At 41.5% G+C, this 27,144-nt stretch overlaps 1 protein-coding gene and 1 non-coding gene across 2 annotated transcripts in view; both read right to left on the bottom strand.

Moving 5' to 3' along the window:
* The window catches only part of AHNAK2 (AHNAK nucleoprotein 2), a 135,269-nt gene extending 121,464 nt beyond the window's left edge, over positions 1–13,805 (bottom strand). The window contains exon 1 of the mRNA XM_056811169.1: positions 13,460–13,805. Coding sequence (XP_056667147.1) covers positions 13,460–13,514 — 55 coding nt within the window. The 5' untranslated portion in view covers positions 13,515–13,805. The remainder of the gene's footprint in view (positions 1–13,459) is intronic.
* Positions 13,806–24,349: 10,544 nt separating this feature from the next.
* On the bottom strand, positions 24,350–24,452 carry LOC130456648 (U6 spliceosomal RNA). The gene has a single exon (XR_008915714.1). It is a non-coding gene; the product is annotated as a U6 spliceosomal RNA (small nuclear RNA).
* Between the last annotated feature and the right edge of the window lie 2,692 nt (positions 24,453–27,144).

Genomic DNA, 27,144 nt, shown 5'->3' with positions numbered 1-27,144 from the left:
ACTAGGCTATTGTGAATTTTGGAGAATTTGGTACTTCTTTGAATGTGCATTATCTATGTTGTGTTACTGTGTGTTATGTGTAATGTGTTACTGTTTTATTCTGAAAATCATTTGTACTCACACATGGTTGACACATTGTGTCACTGATTTTATGCTATATATTTTTTTATTTTTAAAACTTTTTTAACTTTGATTTTTATTGCATGTACAATATAGTATCTGAGTTTTATTTTTTTCTCTCCTTTTTGTATTTGAAGCACATGTCAACAGTATTGAAAAGATTTTTATTAAAATTTTTTTTTATTTTGCAGTAATACAAGTTTTAAATACATTTGTTCTAATATCAATGCATGCCCAAAAAGCTTTAGACTCTAAAAATGATGCCATTGATTGTTTAAAAAACAATTTATGGGACTTTGCTTAATGATTCTGTCTGATTCCAGGACAAGAGTATACAAAAAGAGCCATTGCACAGTGCCAAAGAAGCACAAAGCTAAACTGCATAGTGTCAATCGAGCACAAGGTCAAAGAGACCAACCAATCCTGATGGGATTGATGAAAATTTTGAGCCAAGACAAGAGGACTTGAACTTGTTTGGTGTTCAAGGTTGCGGCTGTTTAACGCATGTTAAAGGCAGGTCTTCCTTGTCCCACATGCTACCAAGTATCTCAAATTTGGCTCCTACCTGGCTCCTATAATCTAGGCCCTTTTCTGTCTTTCATAGTGTGGCAAACTTTCTGTAGTCCTGGCTACTGATTGGGTAAATGCATGATTGCTTAAATCATTTTAATTGGGCTCTGATTCAAGGACTTGTTATAGATTTGTTTTTCCTTTACTTAGATTTTTTAGACATAAGACTTTTACATTTTGTACTATATCCACAAGTTATTTTTCTTTTTTATTTGGATTTTTTTCATGTTTTTTATTTTCTTTTGCAAATTGATTCATATACCTCACAACTCAGCCATGCATCCCTGAGTGATCCCTGTGTTTGTTATTATTCACCTGGGGGGGGGGCAAGTTATTTTTGTGAACTTTGATTTAAATTTGAGCAATTTTAAGATAAGAAACTTGCTACCTCCCAGAATCCAGAATGCACCATGAAGATAGATGCCTACAGAGACCACATGCTACACCAGAAGATCCAGAGTGAACTTTAGGTTGTGAATTGAACTATGGGGAGTTGAAATGCCTTTGTTTTGAATGTATACTCTTATGCCAAAGGGAAATACCCCCATATTGGTTTTTTGTCAACCTAGTAATCATTGGTTTTGTTCTCTTTTCCTTTTATCCACAAATTATTGCAATTTTTAAGTTGATTATGTTTCCATGATCCTTTTGGGGAAACTGGTTTCCCCAGGGATCACAGGGAGTATGTGTATAAATGGAGATTTTGAGCCTTTGGACTTTATCCCCCAGAAGTCCCTTAGTATTTCCCAAAATTCCCTTTTCCTGCATCCCCACATTTTGCATGATCATATTTAAGTGGTTGTAACTCCTCCCGCTTTCTCTCTTGGACCTGGGACCTGGCTGAAGTCAGGCAGTTCTTTTGTTTTAGTTATTATTAATAAAACTTTATAAAATATAATATTTAGTTATTGATTATTAATTTTAAAACCCACACCAGCCAAGCAAGGTTTACTGTAGGAGGTAGATTCTAACAATAGGTTTGTACTGTTGAAGAAGAAGGGTATTGTGGAGTCTTAGATAGCAGGAGCAAAAGAACTTTTCTTAAACCCTTACTTTCTGTTCTAATATCAACTCTAAGACAGAAAAAAGGCTAGGCAACTGGGTTTAAGTGACTTGCCCAGGGTCACATGGCTAGGAAGTGTATAAGATCAGATTTGAACCAGGACCTCCTGACTCCAAGCCTGGCTCTCTATCCAGCTACCTAGCTGCCCCAGCAGAAGTATTTAATGAGAAGACACGGATGTTTGGCACAGTGTAGGTACAGAGGAGGCGTTCTCTAAATGCTTGTCAAATCAACAATCACTTATTAAGTACCTATAGCATTAAAAGCATTGAACTTGATAGTACTTTGTCACAAAAACCATAAAGATGACTTGGAAAATTTTCAGTAACATCACAATTGGGTCCACAGAAAGGGAGCAGACCCAAACAGGGATAGTTTGCAATAACAACAATAATGCTAATTATAATAACTTGTGTTGCCATCATATTTTAAGTTTTGTGTTGAGTCATTTTCAGTCATGTCTGACTCTCAGGCAACCCATTTGGGGTTTTCTTGGCAAAGATACTAGAGCGGTTTGCCATTGCCTTCTCCATCTCATTTTACAGATGAAGAAACTGAGGCTAATGGGGTTAAATTATTTGCTCAGGGTCACACAGCTAGGAAGTGTCTGAGGCCAGATTTGAACTCATGAAGATGAGTCTTCCTGACTCCAGGCCTGTCATTCTATCCATCGCACAACCTAGGCTGTCTATTTTATGGTTTACAAAGCACTATCATCTACAATTCCACAGGGTAGGAGGTTCAAGTATTTTTAACAAAATAATTAAACTGAGGTTTCAACACAATTAAATGGCATGTCCTATTTATACAACTAATGTATATCAGGATCAGGATTTAAACTCGGGCATCCTGATGACTCTGAATCCAGTTCTCTTTCTACTCTGCCAGAATCCACACCCTACCCATAGCCTTGCCATCTATCATTCCTTGGAGTCTTCCATATCCATAATTGCTTGCTTTTCTAATTAATCAGTCTACCTATCTATCAATGAACCACTCATCCTACCTCTTTCAGGAAGACCTCCTGAATTCATCCCCCCTCCAACACCGACACCAGGGCAGCTAGGTAGCACAGTGGATAGAGCAGTGAGCCTGAAGTCAGAAAGATCTGAATTCAAGTCCAACTTCAGGGACTATTTGTGTGACCCTGGGCAAGTCAGTTAACCTCTGCCTGCCTATTTCCTCAACTGTAAAATAGGAATAATGATGACACCCAAGTTTTTGGGTCCTTGTCTGGATCAAATGAGATAATATTTGTAAAACCTTTAGCATAATGCCTGGCACACAGTAGTTGCTTAATAAATTCTGGTTTTGTAATGGCAATATCATCTGCAAAAACTTGGCCATTTTCAGCAATGTAATGATCTGGGACAATCCTGAAAGACTTATGATGAGGAATGCTATCCATCTGCAGAGAAAGAACTGTTGGAATTGAATGGATGTGGATCAAAGCATAATATCTTCACATTAGTATATTTGTCATTTTATTCTGAGGTTTTGGTTTTGTATGAGTTTGCTCTTACAATAATGTTCAATACAGAAGTGTGTTTTGCAGAATAAAAAATGTATAACCTGGATCAAATTGCTTGCCATCTCTAAGTTGGGGAAGGGAAAGATGGGAATGGTTTGAATCTTACAATTTTAGAAAACCTATGTTGAAAATTATTATTACATGTAATTGGGAAAATAAGATAGATATCTTTGAATTAAAAAAATAAAAGATGAAAAAGCAAATCCTTTTTTCCTTTCTTCCTTTCCTTGAATTCCTTTAACTCTATCTGTAGAACTTCCTTCTCTAGCTCATTTTACAGATGAGGAAACTGAGATCAACAGGGTTATGTGACATGCCCAGTATCACAGAGCTAATAAGCATCTGAGACCAGATTTGACTTCCCATCTCTAAGCCTGGTTCTCAGTCCACTGAGCCACCTAGCTGCCCCATGAGATTTTCATAATAAGGATACTGGAGTATTTTGCCATTTTCTTCTCAAACTCATTTTATAGATTAGGAACTAAGGCTGGCAGATTTAAGGGACTTACCCGGGGTCACAGAGCTAGTAAGTGTCTGAGACCAGACTTGAACTCAAGAAGATGAGACTTCCTGACTCCAGGACTGGCATTCTGCCCATTTTAAGGTTTACAAAGCACTACCATGTACAACTCCACTGAGTAGATGAATAATTCAGTCCTGTTTTGTTTTCTGTTTCACTCCTGTCTCCTCAATCAGAGAGATTTATTGAAACCAGGATCTGGACTAGTTCGGACACTAGAAAAGAATTCTGGAGACCTGAATGCTACTCCTAGTTTTGTTACTAAATTAATATATGATCTTGGACAAATCATTTAACCTCAGCTTTCCCACTATGAGAAGTCTGGACTAGCTGTGGTCTCTGAGGGGCCTTTCAGCTCTGACCATCTGTGAATCCTGCCCCAGAGTAGTGGGTCACAGGAAGAGCTCAGTAAAGATGAGTAGGATTTTGTTGAAGAGAAGGAAATAGTATCCTAAGCTAGACAGAAAAGAGAAGGAAGGGCAAGAAGCGGGTTATAGCTGCTCTCCTCATCCTTGGGCAATGGAAGAAAGGCAACAAGGATCATGGAGCCATGAGAAGAGCTGTGAAGTAGGAAACATGCTAGAAGGGACCAACCTCCTTCATTTTACAGACAAGGAAACTGAGGATGAGAAAGGTGAGGCTGCCCAAGGGCATACAAATATTAAGTGGCAAAGGCAGGTTTCAAACCCAGTTACCCAAGACCCCCGACCCTCACTCTTTCCATGGTTTGCCACGTTTCATTCCAAGATTTCAGTGCTCAGCTTTGATTGCCTTCCTTTAATTGTCATTACATCTTGGATGAGACCCAAAGCTCTGGGTTGGGTTTTAAATGACCAGGCTTGGGACATTCCTGGGGGCTGATTTGAAGAAACAGGTCCCCAGACAGATCTACATTTGATATCAAGGAAAAACCTCTTAACCAGCTGAGCTACTCAGAAGTATAATGGAGCTCAGGAAGTCATGAACACCTCAGTCCTGAAACTCTTCAGACTGTTGTTGAAATGTTTTAGACAGGATTCTTCTTCAGGTAGGAGGTCTAGAGCATCTGAGGTTTGCAGACCAGACTCTTTCAGGTCTCTCATTCTCTCATCTGGGTTCGAGTCTCAATTCTGACACTTACTACCAATATAACCTTGAGGAAATTCCTTCTCAGGCGCTCACTCTCCTCCTCTGTAAAATAATGGAGGATCGAAAGAGCCATCTCTTCAATTTCCTCCCAGCTCTAAATTCTGCAATCCAGCACTACTCCCCAAACACCCATTCTCATTGGAGAGCACATCTTGGCAATGAAGCTGGACCCAGCCCTGAAGGGAGGCCCTAGGAAAGATGAAGGTAAGTTATAACCCTTGCCTGACAGCTGTACAAGCTTTGTTATGTAGAAAGGTCAGCAACAGTCTGAGTCTGGAGGGGTGGGTTCAGGTGCTGGCCCCATCACTAGCTTGCTACAGCAAGTAGCAAATCATTTGCTCCCTTGGGCCCTCACATCTCCCAGTGGTAAGAGTGATGATAGTCTTTGCCAGGATTTCCTCCCTCTTTTGCCTGCAGGATAGATCATGAAACCAGGAGATAAATTTGTTGTTGTTCAGTCATTTCAGTCATGTCCAACTCTTCATGACCACACTTGGGGTTTTCTTGGACAAGATAATGGATTTCCTTCTCTAGTTTATTTGATAGATGAAGAAACTGAGGCAAACAGAGTTAAGTGACTTGCCCAGAGTCACACAAACCAATTTGAACCCAGGTCTTCCTGACTCCCAATCTGGAGTTCTATCCCCTGAGCTCCCTATTGGTACCTGAGGGGATAGATAGGAAAGGAAAATTCTTTGTGTTTAAGGCTAGAGGGATCTCAGAAATCTAATCCAACACCCTCATTTTCTAGAAGAGAATACTAAGGACTAGAAAAGGGAAAGGACTTGCCCAGGGTCATGTAGATATTCAAACTCCTAATCGAATCTTCTTTCCATTTATGTTTTCAAAAGCATAGGCAGCTCTGGTGATTATTGTCCTTACCCTCCCTCATCCACCCACCTAACTCCTACACAAACTAGTCTAGCTCCTGAGACACACATGTCAAAGGCCGGGGGTAATCAGTAGGAGGCAGACAAGTTTTTCAGGGTGTCCAGACCTGTCCACAGGGTGAATGGCAGCAGGAGGAAGCAGAAGATCCTTGGACTAGGGAGGTAGGACCTGGGTTCAAGTTCTGTGATAGTGATCAAATCACTTCCTGTCTCAGATCTTCACCCATCCTCTATAAAACTGGAACCGTAGTCCCTGTTGAGAATCCCTGTTTCTCAAAGCTGGGATGAGGATAAATTGAAGCCATGGATAGAAAAGATGGGGATCTGTTGCTAAGATTATTATAGCATGATGGGAAGGAGAAAAGCAGGATGGTGTAGTTGTTTGAGATCCTGAATGCCAGGAAGACTGACTGGGTTTGAATCCTGCCTCTGACCAGTACTAGCTGTGTAACCCTGGGCAAGTTACTTACCCTCTTAGTGCTCTGGGGAACTCCCTAATATTATTCATCGCAGTGAAAGTGCCATCCGCTCTCATCTGGAAGTTCCCCAAACAAATATAGAGATCCAGTCTCCAAGGTCTGGGATCCGTGGCCTCCATCTTCTTTCTAGTCTTGGCCTTTGGGTTTTCCTCTTTTTTAAAAATAGAACTGATTTTGGAAAGATTTTTATTGACATCTTTTGGTTTTACACCACCTTCATATCCAAAGACATCTTTCCACCCTCCCCTCCCACCCCAGCCCTCCTCGTAACAAAGAATTGTTAAAAAGAGAAGAAAAAGCCCACTCAGCAAAACGACCAACATGTCATGTCAGCCGAGGCCAGCAGTATTGAGCAGCAGCTTCTCAGAAGCAGTTGTGGTTAGTGCTTCCTCCTCAGCTCACTGGGGAGAGGAGAATGAGGAGGACAGAAATAAGGACAAGAGGGTCCACCCTCAGCAATCACAGCATCAAAAGTGCTCCCAAACTAGCAGTTTCCGTCAGGACGCCCTGCCTGGGATGACTAGTACCCCAGTCTCCTCCTTGGGGGAAGCTGCCAAGCGCACCAATTTTTAGCATCTAACTGCTCTGTATGGGAGAAATAGCTCAGCCAGGGCCTGGCAAGAAAGAGGTTCTCTATGGCTCTCTGATCGGTATTGGGGGGGGGGGGGGAGTGGTCATAAGAAAGCAACCTCCGACACTAACTCACCATACTGGCCCTAAGAAATCTCCCCCCTGTTCTGACCTTCAGATTCCTCATCTGTAAAAAGAAAAGAGGATAATAAGCCTTCAATCTGTCATGTGTTGAGAGGCAGGACGGTGATTCAAATCCCACCTCGGAAACACCCCTGCTCTGTGACTCTGGCTAGAGTCATTTTACCAGTTAGAGCTTGGGGGAGGGGGGAAGGAGGGGGGGTAAAGAGTGCCCCACCTGCTTTGGTAAAGGAAGTTTCCTATACCAAGGGAATCCTAGATGTAGTCCCTATTCCCTAACCATGTGCCAGGCATTGTGCAAGAGCTACAAACAAGAACCAAAAACAGTCCCTGCCCTCAAGAGCTTACATTCTAAATATTCTAGTTCCATTCATTTACATTCCAATGAGTTATGCTACCTTCCATCCTTTCAGAGTTTCCATGAGGATCAGATGAGATAATGGATGAAAAAGCACTTTGGAAACACAGAAAAGGGTTTTGTTTTTTGTTGATTTTGTTTGCTTTTTAAATACCTTTCCACTAAAGTCTCTATCGGCAGAAATGGGAATGGCAGGAGTGAGTCAGAAGCAGATTTTGGTGTCCCTGGGCTTTTTCATCATCTGGGAAAAAGGAAAGCTTGGCTGGAGCTCTGATGTGGTCCTGGGGCTGACATAGGAGTCAGTACCAGGACCCCAGGAGGGTGTCCTGAAGAAAGAGAATGGTAGATCCTCATCCATCAAACATTGGGGCCTGGAAGTAACATGGAGAGTGAGAAGAGTGAAATAGAAAGAAAGATCAGTTGGGGTGGAAGAAGGAGTTTGTAAAGAATGATTTGGAAACAAGAGACAATTGTAGAAGTTTAGAGACAGGCTAGGAAGGAAGTGATAAGGGTCTAAAAGGGTCTAAATTAGGATTGTAATGAAATGAAGAAGAGAAACTTTAAGTGTGTTATACAGTGTTACATAGTCACAACTGTTTGGATATTGGAGCAGGATACAGGAAAGGAAAGAATCAAGGATAATTCTGAGGTTTTGAGACTAGAGGTTGGTGGTGACATCAACAGAAATAGGAAGAAGGCAGCTGGGTGGTGTAGTGGATAGAATGCTGATCCTGGGGTCAGGAAGCCCTGAGTTTAAATCCAGATCTTTACTAGTTATATGACCTTGGGCATGTCACATAACCCTGTTTGCCTTAGTTTTCCTCATCTGTCAAATGAGCTGGAGTGGCAAACCATTCTAGTATCTTTGCAAAGAAAACCCCAAATGGGGTCATGAACTGAACAATATTAAAGAAGTATAGGATAAACAGAATTAGGAAGGAAGGGTCAGGGTTGTAGGGAAGGAGAGAAGATAACAAATTCAGTATGGAACATGTTGATTTTGAGGATGCCATCAGATATCCAGATAGACAAGCTGCCAATAAGTCTGCTTTAAAGATAAGGGTTGGGGGCAGCTGGGTAGCTCAGTGGATTGAGAGCCAGGCCTAGAGATGGGAGGTCCTGGGTTCAAATGTGACCTCAGACACTTCCCAGCTGTGTGACCCTGGGCAAGTCACTTGACCCCCATTGCCTAGCCCTTACCACTCTTCTGCCTTGGAGCCAATACACAGTATTGACTCCAAGACGGAAGGGATAAAAAAAAAAAGATAAGGGTTTTGTAATCACAAGATTGGAGATATAGAGTTATCTCTATATCTCTTTCTTCAAAGACATTTAGTCCAACCTTCCAACTCATCTAATCAAATGAGGAAACTGAGGCACAGGAAGTTAAATGACTAGCTCAGAATCACATAGATATAAAGTGGCAAAGCTAGGATTTAGACCAAGTCCTCTAATTCCAAACCTAGGATTCTTTCCCCCAAACCCCAGCTTTGGAGGTAAGAATGGAAGTTGTGGCTATAGTAAAGTCGGTAAAGCAGAAAGAGTCCTAGATTTAAAGTCAAAAGATCCTGGGCCAAATCCTGAGAATTTGCTATGTGACCTTGTATACGTCACCCTGGGATTTAGTTTCTTCACCTGTAAAAGGGAAGTGATGGGATCTAGAAGGAAAATCCGATGAAAGTAAAAAAGTGAGGTAAGATTATTCATTGGATTTAGTAATTAGGGGGTCACTGGTGACTAGTTTCAGTAGAATATCTACCTGTAGGCACATGTAGGGAGTTCAGCATTCAGTTGGGGGGAAGGGGGAAGGTTAAGGAAATATAGGCTGGAAATACAAGAAGGACTTGACACTAAATTTGTAGGATTGTGCCAAAAGGTACAACTGTTTCCCAACTGGAACAAGGAACAGAGGACGGAACAGATTGAAACTTCCACAAAGGCTTCTAGAGCTAGACCTAGAGAAGGCTCTGAAGAGAAAGTTAGTAAACACAAGAAACTAGTTACAAAGGCAGGTTATAAACATACTTCTAAGAGGTCTGTTTTCAGCCTGGAAGCCAGCAGATGGATGGGCAAAAATGGCCTCAGGAAGGCCTCTGAGTAATGGCTCCCAGAAGGAAAAGATGTGGGAAAATCTAGAAAATAGAAATCCTAAAATAATCCAAAAATCTCCGTTTAATCAAATTTCAACCTCATCCCCCACCTACCAATTCTTCCTCTAGTGCCTTTCTCGATCAGAGAAGAATTTCCTAAATTCTCTAGAGAGTGGGAAAGAGGAAGAAAAGGCACTGGATTTGAAGTCAGATTACCCAGGTTTGAATCCTGCTGCTTATTTGACTTTGGGCACTCCATTTCCCCACAGTTTCCTTAACCATAAAATCAGAGGGTTGATCTAAATATGTTAAAGTTTCTTCCAATTCTGATTACATTTCCTCCTGGAGCAGGAAAATGACCCAAAAAGTCAGGACCCAGAGGACTCTCAGACCCTGTCAGATGGAGAGTTAGCTGTGTACTGTAGTTCAGAAGGAGGTAGGCTTTGGAGGTTTCTGATATGTATATGTGTGTGTCTTAGGGCAGGGGGAGAAGGATGAAAGAAGGAGCCAACAGTTCCAGTCCTGGAAGTTGGGAAGTAAGGAATCAGCAAGCTGCAGTGGAGTAAACATTAACTCTGGAGTCAAAAGATATGTGGGTTCAAATCTTACCTCTGACACACTCTACATGACCTTAATTTAAATGAAGATTTTGAACTAGCTTTCTGCAGTTTATCATCCTATGATCATCCCTACCCCCATCCCCAGAAATAAAAATGGAGAGATGAAAAAACTAAAAGCCCCCAGAATCTTGACCTGAGGCCTCAAGCAAGATGCAGCCATCAGAGGAGGGAAGAGGGGAGGGTCCTTAGGGAAGCTGACCCCCCATTCTCACAGACAATAAGGTGCCCTCTAGTGGCTCCAGGCATCATTTCCCCATCATCTACAATCACCTCCCTCCTTTTTTCCTTCTAAAAATAGATTTCTTTCTACCTCACCTCACCCCCTGGAGAGAACTGACCCACTCTCAATGCCTGCAAGCTCTTCTCACCCTGTCTTCCAACCCAGCCAAATCAGGGAAACACCCCGGTCCCTGGTAGCATGTACAAGCTCTTCCTCGATCCTATCTGTATCTTCATCAGTGTCTAAGAGTCAGAGTAGATCTGTTTGTTTGTTTCTGTGTACCTCGTGGATCTGGGAGAGTGAGGGGTAGGGAAAGGGAGAGGTTCCTGTTCTACAGGAAAGTGAGGCTGGAACCATCTCCCACCTGCATTCCATGGGACTTAGGAGAGGAAAGCCAAAGACCCTGCTTCCTGAGCCTGATCCTCCCCAAGCCCAGGAGAGGGAGGAGAGACCTGGAACATCATTTGACTTCAAATCCAGGAGTGGGACAAAGGCAGGACTGGAGTTATGGAAGGAGACATGCTTTTTAACCTCAGCTCTGCCAAAAACTCGATGTGAACCTTGAGTGAGTGAGTCTTTTCACCTCTCTGGGCCTCAGCTTTTCTCTTCTGAAAAATGGGAATAACAATCCAAGTAGGCTGGTGAAAGAAGTTGATGGCATCTACCCATGAAAAGACTACATGGATTACTAGGCTTGTAGCTGAAACACCAGGGTTTGAATCTTACCAGCTATGACTTTTGGCAATTTCCTCAACCATAAAATGAAGTTACTCATATTTGCTTATAAGGAAAATATTTTGTAAGCCTGAAAAGTACTAAAGAAATAGGAAATTATTATTTTAATTCTATTTGGGATTAAAAAAACTAGAAAGTGCTTCAAAGGTTAGGGCATTATTAGGACTTTGAACAAATAAATCCCTGGGTCTCAGCTTCTTCCTCTATAAAATGGGATGATTAGAAAACCACCATGTCACCTTCTCAGAATTCTTTAGAGGCTCTAAGAATAAAAACATTTTGGAAAATAAAGTCCAGTCCAGAATCAGAAATATAGTACAATACAATAAACATTTATTAAGCACTATGTGCCAGGCACAGTGCTAAGCATCATTAACATTTTTATTTTATACAAGGAATCAGGTCAGGTCCTACAGCAAACATCACCCCAGACCCCTCCCTTCCTCTGTCCTTGGGTCTGTCCCTGGCCCAGTGCCCAGGAGGCAGGTCTGTCCAGTTGTATTAGTGGAATAAGAAATTAGCTCAAAGGGTGGGGTAGGGTTGGGTTTTTTTTTGGGGGGGGGAGCGATTAAGGAAGCTTTTGCTGCTTGTTTTTGCCAAAGACCATGCTGAGATACACATGGGTGTTTGACACCTAGGCCCCAGTGGAACAAAAACAATGAGCAAAGCCCTAGGTCCAGCTAAAACTGGGAACAAGAGTGGATTCACTTATTTATGAATTTTTAAATTTTTTAATAATTTAATTTTAATTGACTAATTCAGCAGTCCCTGCAACCCTACCCTGTTACCTCTACTGCCTGCCAGGCCCTATCTCTGGAGAGATGCCCAGTTTGTCCAGGGTGTGGCAGATGCATGAGGGCAATCATGCCAGGTAAGGACACTTGGCCTGCTCAGGGGTCACTTCCTGAATACCAGCCAAGGCCCTACCCCATTAAAGATGGCTCTTCCAGGCCTCATCCACTTCCCTACCCCCAGGCCTATCTGGAGGGACAAAGGAAGGGTATCAGGTCCTTCTGCCTCACTTCTACCTCCAGACCTAAATAAACTATAGCAACACCTGTGAATTCCGATAGACCCATTCTGCGGTGGACCAGACCTAAGAAAGAAATGGTGACTCATTCCTCAACACCAAAGTCAGTTCCCTATCATCCTGGAAACATCCCCCAAATAGAGGCTTCTCCCAACTCTCCTTCATCTGCCGCTTCCACCAACTTCTCCACCCTCCCCCCCACCAAAAAAGGAAAAGCCAGCACCTGTTGGGCCACTGAACTCGGTGCCCAGTTTGGGGTGGAAAATGAGTCAGAAAGAGAGCGAGAGTAGCTCCAGAGCTATGCTCATTTCATTCGTTATGGGAGATACAAAAATTAGAGAAAGTTTTCGTCACTCCTTTGGTAATAACTACTCTAGACGCCCCAACTTCAGCAAGTACCCCCATTTTGAATCCTTTCTCTAGGACTCCCTCCCCTTCCCACAGCAGAACCAGAGAGGAGCCCAGAGACAGACACACTAAAACCAGGAATACAGCCTCGAAACAGAGCAGCAAGCCGAGTTCTTTGGATTAGAGAGCCCTCTCCCGACCTTCCAGGGGCAGAGAGCTGGTGTAAGGGGACCCAGTTCTTTCCCCGGCACAGACACACACGGACAAAATGGCCCTCTGCCCGGCAGCCTAGGAGGGGATCTCGCTCCCTCCAGGGAATCAGGAAACTGAGGCAGAAACTGAGGAGGGAGATCCCCGGCTCCCAGGGCCTCGCCTAGGCGTGGCTGGTATCCCAGCACAGAAGATTGCTCCTTGCGGCACCTGGGGCCACGCCCTAAGAAGATGTGGCCACGGGGTGGGGGTGAAGAGCCAGAATGCCACTCTGTACGGGACTCTCAGTTGTGTCCACACTGCAACGAACACACCCAACCATACACACATCACAGACTGGGGGTCAACTCACTCGGAGACCCACAGGCTGAGACCTCCTGTTTTTAAAACACTTTAAGGTTTATAAAAAGCTTTCTTCCCTGTCACAGGATTTGGGAAAAGGAGCGACAAGTATGATCTCTGTTTCTGATAGGAAAACTAAGGCTCAAAGCAGTAGGCGACTTGCCCAGGATCATACGGTTAGTAAGTATCACAGATAGAACACTTACCAAGTCTCCCAACTCTCTTTCCACTACATCAGACCCAGTCATACATCGTGGATCAAAGTTACACACACCAAGTCATGCACAAGCAAACAAACGTCAAGTCACACATTCCCCCGCCCCCTCCCAAGCACACTCAGAGGGAGGCAGGAGCACAGGCGCACACGCCACAGCACACATGGACACACAAAGGCGCGCACACACGCCAAGTAAGACATACAAACACCACCGCCCTTCGGCCCCCCTGGCCAGTCCCCCAAAGGAAAGCAAAGCTAAAAAAGAGAGAGAGCGCACCACTGGCAGGGGATCCAGGCCAGTTGGGAAGCACCAGGTGGAAGCAGTCGCACATCTCGGCGGGTGGCTGCGGGGCCCGATCGGCTCCACTCCCGTTTACCCTGGCAATGTCCGCGGGCGGGCGGGCGGTAGCTGGCCCACACTGACTGCAGAGCTCTGGCTGCCGGGTCCCTAGTCCGGCCCCTGATGCCCACCCCCCGGCTCCAGAGGCCCGCCTGGGCGAGGCGGGGCCAGGCGAGGGTAGCCCCGCCCGGGCCACTGCGGAGCAGGGTGGGACAGACTGGGGGGCGCCCCGGTGGTGCTGAGAGTCGAGGTGTGGGCCCTGCTTGGACTCATTCACCCCATTGGTTCTTGCGTGTGTGTGACCCGCCCATAGGGAGTGGGGATGGCGCAGGCTGAGTGGGCGGGGCTCCAAGTGTCTGCGGCCCGGTGGACCCAACTTGGGAGTGGGGGTTGCCTGCCTCCCGAATTCAAAACCTGGGCATGCTGGAAGATGAAAACGAGGCGGGAGCAAAGACCCTTACTTACTACAAGTAGCCCATCTCGACCAATCACATGCCCAACATCGTAGAGATATCATATAAGGTCCGTCCTCAGGGTGTAGAAGTCACTGGGACACTAACAACCCCCCCCAAACCCCCAACCCCCCCCCCCCCACCTCCCCAAGCAAAGCCTTCCCCAGAGTTTGCCTCAGTTTTAGGCTGTCCTGAAGGGAGAATATGCCCATAGTAATTTTAACGAGTCTGGGCCTCCATTTCCCCACCTTTTAGATGAGAATTGGACTAGACTACCTCTAAGCTCCTTCCAATTCCATGCCATTAAACAAATAGGTATTAAGGGTGTGTGTGAGACCCTGCTCTGAGAGCTGAAAGTGTAGAGATAGAAAGAGCCAAGATTTTGATTTCCAGTTCATGGTGGAATAAGAAGAAAGGAGTATGAAATAGGGACAAAGGGGAAATAGAGGCACAATACTGTGACACATTTAAGGAGACAAATATTACTTTAGCCAGTCAGTCAATAAGCATTTATTAAAACATCAAGTGATATTATTTCCCCTAATTTGAGAGCTCCATGAGGGCTAGGATCTCCGGGATCCAGTAGAATATTCTGTTCACAGTAAGTACTCAATACATATTGAATAAATGGGTATAAATTAATTTTAATCCAAAAATCTGCATGAAATCTATATTCTTGATACATATCTAATTGTATGTATTTATGTGTAAGTCAAAAGACATCACCATGATGTCATTTTGGTCCTCTTTGAATACAAAAGACATTAACCAGCTAAAGACTGTGTGATTGGACTTTAGTCTCAGGGACTTTTTTCTTCTCTATATAATTGGGGGGAAAGTTTGGACTCTCTCAGGCCAATTTCAGATCTAAATCTATGGTTTTATGAACTTAATATTTTTAGAGGAAAAAGCAGTGGTAGACTCAGAACTATCTGACAGAGAACTGGATCTTGAAGTTCTCTTCTAGTTATGAATCCTAAAGATTAATAGGCATTATTAACATTTTCTCCATTACTTAAGTTTAGATAATTGACCCAAAAAAATCAAGCCCCCGATACCTTGCTTTTGTTGGTTTCTAAGAATTAAATGCTCCCACTGAAAATTTTAAAATCAGCACACTGGAGCCAATCAAATATAAAAAGGGACTGCTTTCCCTCTACTGTACAGCAATGATGCCAGCAGAGGGTGTGGCTTTCCTGCCTAGTACCCCTTTATACAAGATATGGTGGGAAGATGCTTCAGGTAATTTTAATAACACCATTCAGCTACCCCAACAGATATTCTCAGGAACTTGAGAGACAATTTGCAAAAAGAAAGAAAAAGAAAAACCTGGAAAGCTATATAAGCTGATGCAAAATGAAGTGAAAAGAACTAGGAGAACAATGTATACAGTAACAGAAATACCATATGATGGTCAAATGTGAAGGACTAAACCCCTGACAGCAAAGCAAACCTCTAACTCATGATGAAAAATGCTATCCACAGTCAAAGAAGGAACTTTGGAGTCTGGTTGCAGATCAAAACATACCATCTTTCACTTTATTTCCTTTATGAGATTTTTGTTGTATGTGTGATATGTGTCTTCTATCACATGAGCAATATGAAAATATGCATTGCATGAAATTATGGGTATAATCTATATCAGACTATTTATCCCCTGAAGAAAAGGGAGGGAGGGAGAAAATCTGAATTCTAAAATATCAGAACATAATTGTCAAAAATTGTTTCTATGTGTAACTGAAATTTTTTTTAAAGAAGTTGGTCCAACCAAAATGATAACAACAACAAAAACAACAACAACAATAATAATAATACTGAGATGAGAATATGTAGGCAGTTAAGTAGATGGAGAGCCAAGACAAGAGGTCATGAGTTCAAATGTGGCTTCAGATACTACCTAGCTGTGAGACTCTGGGCAAGTCATTTAACCCCTATTGCCTAGCCCTTTCCAGTCTTCTGCCTTGGAACCAATATACAGTATTGATTCTAAGGGTTTAATGGAGGAAAGGCAACAGCTTGACTAAGTATTGATTCTAAGGGTTTAATGGAGGAAAGGCAACAGCTTGACTACAGGGGTGGAGGGGATATGATTGAGGAGAGACTCTAAATGAACACCTTAATGAAAATACCAACAACATAGAAAAGAGTTTGGACCTGTAAAGATTAAAATTTAGGGGAGAAGGGGAGACTGAGACAGGTGAGGCAGGTAGAAATTAGTTTCTCTCTGCAAGGAGTATTATATTTTTAGAGGTTTATTAAAGGTTAAAGATTAATGAATATACAAGTAAGAAACATGTCTAGGCCAGAGGCCTAGACAAAATAACCTCATTTCACGCAAGAGATGCGCCTGCTCCAAAACGGAAGTCCAAAAAAAGCCAAGAGAGAGCCCCTCAAAAGCCTTTGAATCAGCTTAAATACCTTCTCGATCTCGGCCCAGGTGAGATTACAAGGCATTCTGGGGAAGTGGAGCAAAGGCTCGTGGGGATTGTAGTCCTGTATTCGAGTCTATTTTTTACAGACCAAGGACACATGTGATACCCAAAGGAATCATGGGGGGGGGGGGGGGGGAGAGAAAAAGAAAATGATCTTTGTTTCTAATGAATAATGTTTGAAAATGACCAAATAAAATAATGTTTAAAAGGAAAAAAAAGGTAAGAGTTTAAAAAAACAAAACTGGAGTATTTTATCTAGCTTCTAGACCCATAAAGAAACATACTACCTGGGAGTCTAGAGAGAAAAGGCTAATGACATTGGGGTTGCTGTTTCAATAGTTTAGTTGAGGAAAAGAGCATCATTGATGCCACCTTTTGTTGTTTGTCCTTTGTTTTGGGAGAGGACCAATGCCATCGAGGGGTAATGTCTTGACTTGTTCATGAATTGGATTTAAGTGAGGCTGAGTTGCAGAAAGTCATCATCCTCTGTCTCTTTTCCAGTCATCCAAATCCAGTGACAAGACAAAAGTTAGGATGACTGGCAATGGCCCGGGATGCAGTGGATAACCTTGGCACCTTAGAACTTGCTAAAGTACATGGGGAGCTATGTGAGGTCACTGTACCAAGAAGCCTGGAGAAGCAGTACATGCTAGGTCCCTCTTGAGTGCATATGTCTGAGGCCATGCAGATCTCTGGGGAAGGTTTGCTCACCATTAGGTATCACTGTTTTCCCAGAATTCTTTTGTGAATTCAATCTGGTGTCCTGGCTGGTAAATAAAACTTTTCTTCTTTGAGATTTGTGAACTGAGTGCTTGTAAAGGGAATTAGTGACAGTATAATACTCATTGCTGGTATTATCAAATACTTGTATTCCCAAATTTTCTGAGTGAGGTCAATGAGCTAGAAAAATGAGAAATCTCTTCAGTTGAATACAGATGAGTCTTCTGTGTTGTGTAAGAGTCTCTGCCATAAGAGTTGCACTGGGGACAATTCTAGGGGCATGCTGGAGCTTGCTTGAAGTAGCACAAGAGAGCCAATTGTTCGATTGGCACCTCAGAAATCGGCAAATGCTACAAATAAGGGCTTGTTTTATTGTTTCATTAATTGTCTAGAATTAAGAAAGTAATGAAGAAAATGTTAACCATGAAAATTAAACTTAATAGGCACCTGTGGAGGCAGCTAGATGACCCAGGCCCAGGGGATTAAGAGTCATGTCTAAAGACCAGAGGTCCTGAGTTCAAATGTGGCCTCAGACACATCCTAGCTGTGTGACTCTGGGCAAGTCACTTAATTCCCATTGCCTAACTTTTTCTGTCTTGAAACCAATATGATATTTATTCTAAGATGGAAGATAAGGCTTTTAAAAAGTAAATCACGTGTACTTTTTTTTGAGACCTAGGTTACTAAACATTTACTAATACACTTCTATACATAGTAGTTCCCAAACAGAAATAATCACTGAACTTAATTCACCCTACATTGAATTCACTTGTCAGGGATGTCATGTAGAGGATTCATCTATGAGGTGGAGAATTACACTGGATATACCATCCAACTGACAGCCTGAACCAAATGTAACTTTCTCTGTCCTACACACCTCCATTAGTACTTAAAACATTTACTGAGCATCTGCTAGAAGAGACCAGAGCCTGTCCCTGTGGCCACGAGCTCCCAGGCTCTCTACCCACTGCCTTTTCCAGATAGGTTTCTCTACCTCAGTCTGTTCTCTCAGAGATTCCTCAGGATCTTTATGAAAAAATACTCCCCAAACAGGAAGAATGAACTACCATTGCCAATAGTATTTTTTTCCTCCCCTAATAGTCTCCTACTACTATAGGGTCAAGGAGTAGTAATAAGAGCTGACATTTATTTAGATAGCAGGTCCTATATATTAGAGGCAATGTAGGGTGGTGGATGGACAGATAGGCAGTACAGTGTAGCATACTGGACATGAAGTCAGGAAAGCTTATTTTTATAAATTCAAATCTGGCCGGAGACACTTCTTAGCTGTATGATCCCTGGGCAAGTCACTTCACCTTTTGCCTCAGTTTCCTCATCTGTCAAATAAGCTAGAGAAGGAAATAGCAAATCATTACAGTATCTCTGCCAAGAAAACCCCAAAAGGGGTCACAAAGAGTCAAGTATGACTGAAACAACTCAACAACAACAAAGGGTAGTGAACAAATCTGGGGTCGGAAGCAAGGAGACCTGAGTTCAAATATGATTTCTTATACTTTAATTATCTGAGTGACTATGGACAAGTCACTTTATCTCTGCATGCCTCAGAGAATTCCCTATTTTTTTTTTTTACTGTCATAGATGTTTGCAATAGTGAGAGAGTTCCCATAGAGTTGACAAAATTACAGATTATTTGTCAATTATTTTCACTTCAATTATCTGTTATTATTATCATCCCTATTTTACAGATATGGAAAATGAGGCCCAGACAGATGGAATAATTTACACAAGGGTCATACAGCTTGTAAGTGTCAAAGGTGGGATTAAAACTCACATCTCAACCAATGCAACCAAAATTAGAAGGGAAGCAACAAATTGGGGAAAATCTTTATAACAAAAACCTCTGACAAAGGCCTAATTTCTCAAATTTATATGGAGCTAACTAAATTGTACAAAAAAAAAAAAAAAACTAAGCCATTCCCTAATTGATAAATGGGCAACAGTATTTGAGTTGTTTTCTTTTTTTGGCTGCTTGCAATATTTGCTCTTTGACCTAGGAGTTTTGGAATTTGACTATAATATTTCTGAGACTTATCCTTTTGGGATCTTTTAGGAGATGATTGGTAGGTTCTTTCAATTTCTCTTTTGTCCTCTGGTTCTAGAATATTAGGGCAGTTTTCCTTGATGGATGATGTCTAAGCTCTTTTTTTTTAACATGTCTTTCAGGTAGTCCAGTAATTCTTAGATTATCTCTCCTGGATTTATTTTCCAGGTCAGTTGTTTTCCCAATGAGATAGTTCACATTTTATTCTATTTTTTCATTCTTTTCACTTTGATTGTTTCTTGATATCACAGGGGGTCATTAGTTTCCACTTGCCCAATTCTAATTTTTAAGATATGATTTTCTTGAATGAGCTTTTCTACCTCCTTTTCCACTTGGCCAATACTACTTTGTAAAGAGTTCTTTTCTTCTGTGAAGTTTTGTACCTCTTTTTCCAGAGGGCAAATTCTGTCTTTCAAGAAGTTTTTCTCTTGGGGATAGCTGGGTAGCCCAGTGGATTGAGAGCCAGGCCTAGAGACAAGAGGTCCTGGGTTCAAATCTGACCTCAGATACTTCTTAGCTTTGTGACCCTGGACAAGTCACTTGACTCCCATTGCCTAGCCCTTACTGCTCTGGAGACACAGTATTGATTCTGAGTTGGAAAGCAAGGGTTTAAAAAAAAGAGTTTTTCTCTTCAGTGCACTTTTGTATATCTTTTGCCTTTTGGCCAGTTTTGGTTTTTTAAGTCATTAATTTCTTCAGTATTTTTTGTGCCTCCTTTACCAAGCTGTTGACTCTTCATTCTTAACTATCCTATATCATACTCAATTCTTTTCCCAATTTTTCTTTTTTTTCTGTTTGAATAAGTTTATTTAGTCAATTTAGAACATTATTCCTTGGTTAAAATAATCCCATTATTTCACTCCCTCCCCTCCACCCTCTCTTCCTGCAGCCAACGTGCAATTTCATTGGGTATTACTTGTGTCCTTGATCGGAACCTATTTCCATGTTGTTGTTTACACTAGGATATTCATTTAGAGTCGACATCCCCAACCATATCCCTTCAACCTATGTATTCAAGCAGTTGTTTTTCTTCGATGTTTTTACTCTGGCAGTGTTTCCTCTGGATGTGGATAGTGGTTTTTCTCTTAGGTTCCTCGGAGTTGTTAAGGGTCATTGCATTGCCACTAATAGAGAAGTCCATTACATTTGATTGTACCACAGTGTATCAGTCTCTGTGTACAATGTTCTCCTGGTTCTGCTCCTCTCGCTCTGCCTCACTTCCTGGAGGTTGTTCCAGTTCACATGGAATTCCTCCACTTTATTATTCCTTTGAGCACAATAGTATTCTATCACCAACATATACCACAATTTGTTCAGCCATTCCCCAATGGAAGGGCATCCCCTCATTTTCCAATTTTTTTGCCACCACAAAGAGTGCAGCTATGAATATTTTTGTACATGTCTTTTTCCTTATTATCTCTTTGGGGTACAAACCCAGCAGTGCTATGGCTGGATCAAAGAGAAGGCAGTCTTTTAGCACCCTTTGGGCATAGTTCCAAATTGCCTTCCAGAATGGTTGGATCAATTCACAACTCCACCAGCAATGCATTAATGTCCCAACTTTGCCACATCCCCTCCAGCATTCATTACTTTCCTTTGCTGTCATGTTAGCCAATCTGCTAGGAGTGAGGTGATACCTCAGAGTTGTTTTGATTTGCATTTCTCTGATTATAAGAGATTTAGAACATTTTTTCATGTGCTTATTAACAGTTTTGATATCTTTATCTGAAAATTGCCTATTCATGTCCCTTGCCCATTTATCAATTGGAGAATGGCTTGATTTTTTGTACAACTGGTTTAGCTCTTTATAAATTTGACTAATTAGACCTTTGTCCAAGGTTTTTGTAATGAAGATTGTTTCCCAATTTGTTGCTTCCCTTCTAATTTTGGATGCATTTGTTTTGTTTGTATAAAACCTTTTTAATTTGATGTAATCAAAATGATTGATTTTACATTTTGTGATTTTTTTTCTAGCTCTTGCTTGGTTTTAAAGTCTTTCCTTTCCCAAAGATCTGACAGGTAGACTATTCTGTGTTCGCCTAATTTGCTTATAGTTTCCTTCTTTATATTCAGGTCATTCACCCATTCTGAGTTTATCTTGGGATAGAGTGTGAGATGTTGATCCAAACCTAATCTCTCCCATACTGTCTTCCAATTTTCCCAGCAGGTTTTATCAAAAAGTGGGTTTTGGCCCCCAAAACTGGGATCTTTGGATTTATCATAGACTGTCTTGCTGAGGTCATTTACCCCAAGTCTATTCCACTGATCCTCTTTTCTGACCCTTAGCCAGTACCAAATATTTTGATGACCACTGTTTTATAGTATAATTTGAGATCTGGGACTGCAAGGCCTCCTTCCTTTGCATTTTTTTTTTCATGATTTCCCTGGATATCCTTGATCTTTTGTTCTTCCAAATGAACTTTGTTATGTTTTTTTCTAATTCAGTAAAAAAGTTTTTTGGTAGTTCAATGGGTATGGCACTAAATAAGTAGATTAATTTGGGTAGGATTGTAATTTTTATTATGTTAGCTCATCCTACTCATGAGCAATCAATATTTCTCCATTTGTTTAGATCTAGTTTAATTGTGTGGAGAGTGTTTTGTAGTTATGTTCATATACTTCTTGTGTTTGTCTCAGCAGATAGATTCCTAAGTATTTTATTTTGTCTAGGGTGATTTTAAATGGAATTTTTCTTTCTAATTCTTGATGCTGAAATGGGTTGGAGATCTATAGAAATGCTGATGACTTATTTTCCCAATTGTTCTTCAACCTTTCTTATTTGATTTTTAAAATCCTTTTTGAGCTACTGCATTAATTCTTTTTGGGCTTGAGAGCAATTAATATTTTTCTTGGAGGCTTTGGATGCAGCAGTATTAACTTTATTGTCTTCTTCTGGGTTTGGGTCTACCCTGGTACCAAAATAATCTTTTTGCTGGATTTCTTTTTTGTTGTTGTTTGTTCATTTTCCTGCCTTTTGCTTTTCTTTTTTCTTTTCTTTTAGTTTAAAAAACAGTTAAAAGTTGGGCTCTGTAACTGTGGTAAAGGGAGCACTATTCCAAGCTTTAGATTCTTTGTGCAGCTACCATCAGAGCTTGCACTAGGGTTCTATCTGCTTTTAGTTCTTCCAAAATGATATGACCTAAGGAGAGGTATGTTTAATACTCTCCCTACCTATGCCTTGATATGTGAGTAGCCCCAAGTACTCTTTAACCCTTTGGAACTGTGACCAGGGTCCCCTCCTCCCCTGTGGCTGCAATGCTGGAGTATGCTGCTGCTCCTCACCCTGAGATTGTGCCCCAGGACTGTGACCCTGCTTTAAGTATATGCAGTGAGATGAGAGTCTTGCACCCAGAGCCAGCAGAGAGATGCCTGTCATCTTCTGAGCAGTTGTCCACCCCCCTTACCCTCTGTGGCTGAGAGTTCTGGAAGCCTTGGCTGCTGCTTCAGTTGTACCCAAGGCTTGTTGCCTCAGTGGGGCCTGCCCTGGCATGCTGGGCTCCACCTCCAATGTGGTGCACTAGATCCCTTATGCTGGCCTAAGTTGTTTTTGGGCTGAAGTTATTTCACCTTGTCTTTTTGTGGGTTATGCTGCTTCAGAATTTGTATTGTATTGCTTTTGGGAAGGTAATTTGATAGAAATCAGATGAGTCCCTGTACATTCTCTACCATCTTGGCTCTGCCACCCCTTTCTTTTCCTTTATATTTTTATATGCATGGTGCTTAGCCCAATACCTAGCACATAGTAAGGGTTTAATAAATACTTGTTCCTTTCCTTCCTTCCTAATCATTTTTAAAAATTTTAAACTTGAACTTCTGACTATTCTGATTCTTCTTTACCTATTAGTATTTCTTTATTTACTAATAGCAAGAGATGCAGTAAGAAATCTGAATAAGCTATGGGTACCATAGTTCCATAAGTACCTAGTAAAAGAATAGACTTAGAAAGTTTAGGGCTTCCTATTTTGAGATAGGGCGGGTAGGTTGGCACAGTGGGTAGAGCTCTAGGCCTGGAGTCAAGAAGACCAGTGTTCAAATCTGACCCCAGATTCTTAGTAGCTCTGTGACCCTGGGCAAATCACTTAACCCTTTTGCCTCAGTTTCATCATCTGTCAAATGAGCTGGAGAAGAAAATGGCAAACCACTCCAGGATCTTTGCCAAGAAAACCCCAAATAGGGTCACAAAGAGTTAGATATGACAGAACAATAATATTTTGGGATGGGGATAGTTCTCTTTAATCCACTTTTATAGTCACCTTTCTCTAGTGTTTCTTTGGAATGCATTTAGTCTCTTTTCTTTTGTGAATAAACAAAAGAAATTCCCTCTTATGGCCTAGTACAGAGATGAGAGGTAGGAAGGAAAAAAACAGGTACTAGGAAAAAGCACCCAAAGTCATCAGAAATGACTGAGAAGGCATAGGGCTCAGTGGATAGAAAGCCAGGCCTGGACACAGGAGGTTCAAATTTGACCTTAGACCCTTCCTAGCTGACCCTGGGTAAGTCACTTAACCCCCATTGCCTACCCCATACTCCTCTTCTGTCTTAGAACCTATGCTTAGTATTGATTCTAAAAGGGAAGGGAAGGGTATAAAGGAAGAAAGAAATGACTGAGAAAGAGGAAATATATTAGAAGATTAGGCACAGTATGTCTTTGAGATCAGGGAACCAAGCCAAAATGATGGGAAAAAGAGAATGCCCAACTCTGGCATCTAGTTATGACAACAACTGCAGAAGGTGGAAAGTAATTAGAAATTGGAATTGCAGAGCCCCAAGAGTCAAGAAGACAGCAAGGTATTAGGCGCATTGGACCTTGGATTGAGATTCAGGGATCAGGGAAGTTTAAGAGAATAAAGTAGAAAGAAGGTCCCACTTTCCTCCAAAACTATGCACCAAAGTCCTCCTTTGGAGCTAGAAAGTTTTTTGATTTTTAGTCACCAGGGGGCACTGGTAAGAAGCACCTGATCCTAGTCAATAGTAAGGACCATGTGCAGTCAATCAGATACTCACTCACTCCCCAGCTGCCATGCATATCACCCAACACCAATTATCCCAGCACTCTGGGGCCATTGCCAAGTTCTCTCTGCTACTTAGAGATTCGACTGCTCTTCTCTTTAGTCTAGGGCTAATAGTTTCCAGATTTTCGGATAAAATCACCCCCTTTAAAAAAAATATGGAACATTTCACAAATTTGCATGTCATCCTCCAACAAGGACCATGCTAATCTTTTGTCTCATTCCAATTTTACTACAGGTACAGCTGAAGCAAGCATGCCCCACCCCTTCTTATCATTATTATTTTTTTTAAGTACTCTAAAGGTGCAGCTGGATAGCTCAAGGAATAGAGAGCCAGCCCCAGAGCCAAAAGATCCTGGGTTCAAATCTGCATTCAGATACTTCCTAGCCCATCCCCTGGGCAAGTCACTTAACCCAAATTGCCTAGCCCTCACAGCTATTCTGCCTTAAAACCAATATGTCGTATCAATTCTAAGACAGAAGATAAGGAATAATAAGAAAATTATATTGTGCTTCTATACCTGGTTTTGCCTCAATTGATACACCTCTTTTATGTCTGGTTCTATACCACATCAAAACACACTGCTATATAAATATTGTTATGCATATGGATCTCCCCCAACTTTTCATAAACTATACAAATATTACAGTCTTAAATAAGCAAATCTTGAACACACAGTAATAATAATCACTATAACTAATAATGTTATTATCATGGGATGATTGATTTAGAACTGGAAGATCTTCCAGATCATTTCATTTTAACTCCCTCATTTTAAAAGTAAGAAATCTGAGGCCAAGAGAGGTTAAGTAATTTGCCCAAAGTCACATTCATAGTAAAGGAAAGCATCAGGACTTGAACTAAAGCCTTCTGACTCCAAATCTAGCATTCTTTTTACTACCTCCCACTGCCATGCAAAGTTAATAGAAAAACACATTGGCAGTGGGTGACCCTCAAATCTGTCTTTTTTTCCCCCCTAAACACAGCTAGGAAATATCTGAGGCTAGATTTGAACCCAAGACCTCCTGTCTCCAAACCTGGCTCTCTTTCTCCACTGAGCTACCTAGCTGCCCCTGACCCCCTAATCTTTAGTCATCCCTGAAAACCTTGAAGGTTAGGATAGGAAAGATGTGGTATTGTTACTCCATTCCAAAAGGCAGACTCAGTTAAAACCTAAGGCATCCAGCTTTCCTGCCACAAACTGAAGCAAATTCACCACTTCTGGCAAGGACCAACATTTCATGAGGTGCTCAGTCTGTGTTCACTTCATTCCCAGGTCCACTCCTCAGTCTCTGGACTTTTGTGCCTTCTCCCCAGTAACTTCACCTTCTCCACCCCCTCGCGTATCACTGCCTCCTGCTTTCTAGCACCTTTTATTAGAAGGGAAGCTCTTTAGAAATTAAGACTCTTTTTGGATTGTATTTTTATTCCCCACTGCCTACCACAGTGCCTGGCACATAGAAAATACTTAATAAACCCTCTAGCTATCCCATCTACCTGTTTATCTTCTATCTCTATTATCTATCTTCTCAAATCTATCTATTTATCCTCTATATATTTCTGCCCTCTCTCTATCTTCTATCTCTATCATCTATCTTCTCTCACATATATCTGTTTCTTCTATCTCTATCATCTACTTATTTATCTTCTATCTATCACTATCATCTATTTATCCTCTATCTCTAACCTCCATGCCTCCATCTACCCATCCTCTACCTTCTACCTGTTGAAGTAAATTTACAGTCAATTTTGCTTTTATTTGTTTTTATTGAAAAAAAGTGGTTGTACTTATATAGGAGTTGTACTCCAAAATACTTATTGATTTTGGCCTATGCTTCTAACTTCCCCAAAAAGGTCTCCTATCCCTGGGACTGTGCCCTACAACTTGGAAAACTTGTCTGGGGTACTTATGAGTAGCTATACCAATCAGATATTGGCTCAGCCTCAATCCTTCTAGAAAAGCTCTTCTCCTTCATTTTATCACTGACTATGGGCTTCATTGAAGGAAAAGGTCAGAAGTAAGAGAAAAATGAAATGTCAAAAACATTCATCTTCAAGAAGTTCTTCAGATAGAACATGCAGCTAGAAGAAAACAGGAAGGAAATCAAGATCAAAAGCAAATTCTTTTTCTGGAGAGCTTCAGCCTCATTTACATTCTTTCTAGCTTACTCTCTCAGAGTCAAGTTGATCATATCCAGTCCTAAGAGTTCTAGAGTACCCTGAGGTGATTCCAGATATCCCTTTTCTAAAATGACTGGCTCAACTCCTCCCATTAACTGTGTACTTCTTTAACCAGATATCAATGACTAGATAGCACCCAGTTCCATTTAATCTTTTGACATTAATTAGCTTTTAGAAAGAAATATTTGCTTCATGGGATAGTTAGATGGTACCGTGCATAGAGAACCTTCTGGAGTCAGGAAAACAAGAGTTCTAATTCAGCCTCAGATACATACTAGCTATGTGACCCCGGGCAAGTCATTTAACCCTGTTTGCCTCAGTTTCATCATCTGTCAAATGAACTAGAGAAGAAAATGGCAAACTACTCAGTATCTCTGCTGAGAAAACCCCAAATTGGGTCATGAAGACTCAAAATGACTGAAACAACCAAACAAAATTTACTTCAAAAATATTATCAAGAATTAAAACATTTTCCCCCTCCAATATGTTAGGGATACCCTCTCCCCTGTCCCACTTTGATTTCTATAAAAACTTAATGAAGTTTCTACTTAGCATCAGTCTCACCAGATTCCTACCTAAGAGTGCCATTGCTTTCAGGCAACCCCTTGTCTCCACTGTTGGGTCCTGAAGGTCACTCCTAGACATCGCTCCTTGCTATTTGGACATTGATCATGAACTGACTACAAAATCTAGACACTGGAATGCCATTCTCCTTTCATCTGAGAAGGAACTGAGCAAATGCTGAGAAAATAATCCAGGCTTGTA

The sequence above is a fragment of the Monodelphis domestica genome, chromosome 1, assembly GCF_027887165.1.
Source record: "Monodelphis domestica isolate mMonDom1 chromosome 1, mMonDom1.pri, whole genome shotgun sequence".
Taxonomy (NCBI): Eukaryota; Metazoa; Chordata; class Mammalia; order Didelphimorphia; family Didelphidae; genus Monodelphis; species Monodelphis domestica.
Note: the sequence above shows the minus strand (reverse complement) of the source record. Positions and strands in the feature narration are given on the sequence as shown.